Here is a 6,316-nt window from a genome sequence, read left to right on the forward strand (position 1 = left end):
TTCGTCAGCAGGTAGAACTCTCTGCTTCTTGGTGGATTAAAAATGTTCTTTCTACAACCAGATAAAAATGCCTGTTCTCATACTTTAGTAACTTAAAGGATAAGTACAACTAAAGCTTGTTCAGCTAAAGCTGTGTGGATCACAGGAGTGCAGTTTGTTTTGCACTGCTATGACCGTTTTCAACAGAGAGCGGGCTGAAGTCCGCTCTCTGCTGACATCACTGAGTCAGTCCAGGCTCAGACGCCATCATGACCATAGAGCCAGGATCCACCCACAAGCCTGGACCAACACCTGGTTCAGCTGCTCAGTGAGCCGCTGGAAGCCTAAGCCGGCCGATCCCACCCCTTCACAGTCCAGTGCTCCAGTGAGCGAGGAGGGGGCAGAGCAGTCAGCAGCTCTTTGATCCGGGAGCTGTGAAAACCGAGTGATCAGCGGTGTTCGATCACTCAATTCTCAGTGTTAGAGGCACCGGGGGACAGAATCAGCATCAGGCCGATGCTGCATCCACCTCTGTAAGTATGAATAACCCCATACATCTCTTTTAGGCTGAAATTTATAAACAGCTGAATGGCCCACAGTATTGACATCAAAGTGATGCATTCCCTATTAGATCGTTAGTACGGGGCCTGGGGCTCTCAGTGAGCCCCTGGACTCTGTGCTGGGAACGTGCTGCGCGGTGCACTCCCAGCACAAAGGGAGATACGCATATATGCAGCCCCACAGAAAAAAAGCCTTCCGTAAAGCCACATATACAGTATGTGTTACATCGGTGTGAAGGAGTTCAGCCAAAAAACAAAAATGGAGATTGCAAAATCTGGTGTAGCTCTCTAGAGAAACCAATCAGCTTCCAGATTTTTTTGTCAAAGCTTAACTGAACAAGCTGAAGTTAAAAGCTGATTGGCTACCATGCAGAGCTGCACCAGATTTTGCACTCTCCAGTTTTAGGAAATCGACCCCATAGTGCGCTAGGAATTTTTAGCACTGCATGAAATGGTGATAATACAAGGCTTGTGTATGTAATAGAAAAAAAAATCTGTAAAGTTGTCCTGCAATTTCATAATTTCACATAAAAAACAATACACTTGTGTTTCCAACCCAAAACTGTACAGGAACAAAAAAAGATTGTTGTACTGAAAAATGGAAATAGAAGTCAACCTAGAAATGTGTATGCTAGTGTTGCTAGTTCTCGGCAATAAGAACATAAGAAAATTAGGCAGTAGGTTAAATTGTCCCTGGCACCTTTCTGAAAGTGTAATTAATAATGATTGTTATTGATATTATAGATCTACCTTCTTCCACTCTCCTGAAGAAGAGTTAGGTTCACACAACGCAGCTGCAATGACTTTCAGTGCAATTATGCAGTGTGACTTGGTAGTGTTTTGACACATTTTTGATGTGTTTTTCACACCTCTGCATTTTTGGTCAATGATAAGCATATCTGCTGTGACATACTGTAAATTAAAGGGGTCCTCTTCCTTTTTAGTTCCTTGTTTGTCTGTGTTGGGTGGTGGTTATGCAGTCATGCCCTCCCTGTCATTGTTCATGGCAGCAGTCATTACAGTTACTGCCACAGTGTTGATTGAAGAAGATGAGGAGTAGGGATGGGCTCAGGCATGTTCTGATCCTTGCCCCAACCCACCTGAGCAATCCTGCCAGGAAGCCATCACTGCACAATGCCAATCATAGGCAGTGAGGCATTTCCCAGCCTACAAAAGCACATACACACGCTACTCATGACTGGTGGTGTGCAGTTATGGTTTCCTGGTGGGATTGCTCAGGTGGGTTGGGACCAGGATCCAAACATGCCTGAGCCCATTCCCTAATTAAGAGCAGAGGAAGACAAGTCCACCTAGTCATTGCAGATAGGGAAGAGAGACGCCAGTTCTGGGTCATGTACAGTGACTTCCATGCACATGAGGAAAAGTTCTTAAGTGCACATAACTCCCAACTGTCCCTGATTTCGAGGGACTGCCTCAGATTTGGAACAAAGTCCATCTGTCCTTCTTTCCTCCTCATTTGTCACTCTATTTGGTCTGATCTATATAGTTTTATATAAAATGATCCTTTTCCAAAATCATACCATGCGGTGATGCATTGATGTGAATGGGGATCATTGAAATAAATGTGATTTCCATTGCCATGCACATTTGGTGCCACTCAAGTCGCACTAGTGTGAACCAGGCCTAAAGGGTAACTGCATTTTCATGGAAAAAAAAAACGCAGCAAATAAACAAAACAAAAAAAAAATGAATATAGCATGTCTCTCCAAACTAAGCACCGAGGTGTAATCTCTATAACTGATCCAATTGTGGCAAGATAGCTGGAACTTATAGCCACAGAAGAATTAGAAGACAGTGTCTTGATCCAAATGACATCTTGCAGATCGTTTTAATCCAAAACTTGTGCAGATCTTCACAGAAGAACATTAAAACATCAAAAAATCATAGTATGTCTAGCTTCTTCAATCACATGTGTTCAGATCAGAAACTAAAGACACACTGAAAAAAGGGTGGGACTAACTGTGCAGAACATCTCCTAGCTCCAGAGTGAGGAAGAGAAAAAAACGATTTAAAGGCAATCAAACAACAATGCATGTGTAACATGATATAGCATATACAATTGCTATACAAGCTATATTGCAAATTAATTTTATTAAAAATGACCTTTCCTTTTTAAACTGTAATTTTCCCTTAAAGTAGACCTTCACTCTAACTGTGAAGTTGTACTCCCCTGCAATCTCCCCCCTCCCTTTTTTAGCCATGGACATCCTTTTTTTTTTGCCAGCACTTTTTTTCTGCTGCAAAGCAGCACTTTTGCTCTTCCTGCCTAGACATGACTTTGCCACCACCCCCAGTGCTTGCGCATGTTCAAGTTTTGCCACGCATGTGCAAAGACCGCTGCAGGAAACTGGAAACCTTGCTCAGATGTGCCGTAGGGCTCGGATCCTGCGAGCTCTTGGCACCCCAGTACCTGCACACAGAACGAGTTTTGCCATGCATGTGCAAAGACCACTAATAAGGAAGCTAGACACCTTACCTGTCTTTGGGTGTGTGTGGCATTTATATTGGGCATATGCAGATGATCTGACAGGCTCTGCCAGGACCCAAAGGACAGGCAGAGCCCATGGGTGCATCTGTGAATGGCCATAATGGTGGTGCTTTAAGACCTCCTCCCTCCTCCTCCTCGGGGGAGCGGGTACCTAGTTTTGATGGGTACCCGCTCCCACTTCTGCTCAGATTGCCTAGACAATCCGAGTGGAAGTTCTGCTCTTCCCTCTCTGCAGTCTTCTGGGACATGTCACAGGTCCCAGAAGACTGTGGGACCATTCACAAAGTGCAACACGGCTCACGCTAGTGCAGAACTAGCCTTGGTGAGAATGGCACTGGATCCCTGGACAGGTAAGTGTTCTGTTATTAAAAGTCAGCAGCTTCAGGATTTGTAGCTGACTTTGAATTATTTTTTTCCAGAGTGGAGAACCTTTAAATGCAAAGCTCTCCATCCTAAAGATGGCACTGTGTCTCTTTGCACTCCTATAGAAATGCAGTGATTAAAAGAATTTTGTAAAAAAAAATATATATTTTTTTTAAATAATTACACTGTCTCATAAAAGCATTATATGTAAAATAAGCAGAAATGCATTTTCTTTGTCAATTTGTTAACATAGGCAGGGTATTTATTAAAACTGTATACCAAATAAAAGCCCTAAACAAGTATAAAATGTATTTAGGTAGGCAAATTAGTCATAAAAGGGACATGCATAACAAAGATTATTATTTTTTTTTTCTGGGCATCTAGGCTTTAAAGGTTTCTTGTCATGAAAGGATTATTACATTTCCTGAGTTGACTCTGATCATGGGCGTCCGCAGAACTTTTTTCAGGGGGGGGGGGGGGCATAATTTTAAGGTCACCCATGCTCCGCCCCTTTTCAACAATGTCATGAAGGGGAGGGGCTTAGTCATTATACTTATTTTGAGTATATTCCCTTAAAGCATGTTATACAGCACATTGCTTTGCTGTGTAATTTGGCCTCTTCTATCACCTAAAATACCTGGCTGATCCTGCCAGGCTATGTCCTCCCCTCTGTAAACTGACCACGGTATACCATGGCTGCTGAGCCCTGACAAGGTGGTCAGTTTACGTGCCTCCATAATCCGCAGCTCTCCTGTCCTCCTCTGTCCTCTCCCCCCCCCCTCCCTCCCTGCCTGTCTGCTCCTGTGTCAGTGCCCATCCCCCTCCTCTCCTGCTGCTGTAGTTTCATTTAAAGTTCCATATCCTGTTTACAGTCTGTTTAATAATCCTGTGTGCCCCTGTGTCTGTTTTTTATAAAAATAAGCCATTCTTTACAAGTATAGAGTGTCACTCGCTGCTCACGTGACCCGCCACCTCTCTCCTCCTCTCCTCCTCTCCTCTTCCCCTCCTCCTCCCTCCCAACTGACATCAGTGAGGAAACCTTGGCCCCGCCCGCTGCAGGCAGCTGTCAGCCGGAGAGAGGAAAGAGTCGACGGGTCACGTGAGCGGCGCTCGGCCCTCTGAAAACTGGTAAAGAACAGCCTATTTTTTTAAAACACAGACATACAGGCACACATGATTATTAAACAGAACAGACAGGATGGTATAAAGTGGCTTAACAACCACTTAAAAGGGGAAGTTGAGATTCCAAGGGGGGGCATTTGCCCCCCCCCCCTGCCCCTACCTGCGGATGCCCATGACTCTGATCCTTCCTTTAAGCAGAACTTCACCTAAAAAGGGAAGTTTTGCTCTTTCTCCTCCTCCTCCACCCCCCTCCCAACCTCCTCCTCTTCTCCTTTACATTTAGCACATATTTTCTGGTCAGATTGCTGTGGCGATCTGAGCGGATATCAGCCCCTCCTCCTTCCCCCGCACACATCACAAGTCCCAGAAGGCCAATCACAAAGCACAGCAATGCTCGTGCATGCACAGTTGGAAGCTGGCTGTGAAGCTGCAAGGTTTCACTGCTGGTTTCCTTCAGTTTAGATACTGGTGCCTGCAACCAAAGCCAATTGAAGAATTGGCTTGGGTGAGGACATTGCTGGATCCGGGGACAGGTAAGCGTCCTTATTTTAAAAGTCAGCAGCTACAGTATTTGTTTGGGGGAGACTGGGGCTCCTCTTTAAGTATAAAGGATTATATTATTTACACTTTAGCAATTTTTCTGCTATATACAGTATCTCTTGCATATAATGTATTATACTTCTATATTCTTATTTTCTTATTGAACAAGCTTATTCTATGAGATGTTGACTGGAAGATTTATTGTATTTCTGGTTACAAGATAATCATACCTAGGTACATAGGACATTGCATGCTTTCAAACATTTTAATGTTTTGATGTTTTTTAATTTAAGTATATAATTATATTTTTGTTATACTGCATTTTTAGTTGAGTAAACCTGGGGTATAATTTTCAATATGTGATGTTATAATTGTTGGTCCACAAATGATATACCTAAAGGACAAGTACAAAAACCACGCTTTATATCTTGAATCAATAAAGGGTTAAAGGAGATACTAACCTTCTAACTGAGCTATCAGAGGATTTAAAGTTTTCATTTTTAAACAGAATAATGGGTGTGAAGGGATATACAGTATAAAAGGTAGTTACCAACTAGTCTCTGGCTTAATCATTGAATCACTGCCCCTTTATAAGTATATAGTGAACAAAGTTAGGGATCCTTATCTTCCTTCTTCTACTTCTGTGACTCAAAAAGTCTTGAAGCCGCCAGATCAGCATAACAGTCACTAACAGTTTTAGAAGAAATGTTTAATTATTTTTGTGTTAGTTTCCTTTAAATACTAAAATATTAATGTTTGTTCTTTGATTTTTTAGATTCCCACAATGTTCCAACTTCTGATCTGCAGCTCCACTCTAATATATGCACTACTTCTCAAGTGAAGAAGTGAAGACTGAAAAGCAGAAGTTAAATGGATACTTCTTTGATTTTTTTCCATCCAAATGTTTATATAACTTACGTGTGTAGCTAAACCTATTACCTATTACAGTGTTAATATTTAAGTCCCATGAACATTGTGTGTTTTTCTGGTAACCTCACATATACATAAGTTTAATAACTTCTTTGGTGGCCATTTGTATGGAGACATGAGCTGTTTGAGGGACCTCTCAGTTCTGTTCCCTCTTTAGAGTTTCCCCTCCTTCCACATTTTTTTTAGCATACACACCTTTTGACTAGGACTTTAGCCACCTCAATACCAGACACTTTCACCCCCTTCACCCCCCTTTCACCCCCTTCCTGCCCAGGCCATTTTTAAGTTTTTAGTGCTATATCTTTGAAAAAAT

At 42.5% G+C, this 6,316-nt stretch overlaps 1 protein-coding gene across 1 annotated transcript in view; it reads left to right on the plus strand.

The window, feature by feature from the left end:
* LOC309561907 (putative ferric-chelate reductase 1) overlaps window positions 1-6,009 on the plus strand; it is a 41,928-nt gene extending 35,919 nt beyond the window's left edge. Inside the window, exon 6 of the mRNA XM_082265970.1 lies at window positions 5,849-6,009. Coding sequence (XP_082122096.1) covers window positions 5,849-5,914 — 66 coding nt within the window. The 3' untranslated portion in view covers window positions 5,915-6,009. The remainder of the gene's footprint in view (window positions 1-5,848) is intronic.
* The last annotated feature ends 307 nt before the right edge of the window (window positions 6,010-6,316 follow it).

This window comes from Pelophylax lessonae, assembly GCF_965119305.1.
Source record: "Pelophylax lessonae genome assembly, chromosome: 8".
Lineage (NCBI taxonomy): Eukaryota > Metazoa > Chordata > Amphibia > Anura > Ranidae > Pelophylax > Pelophylax lessonae.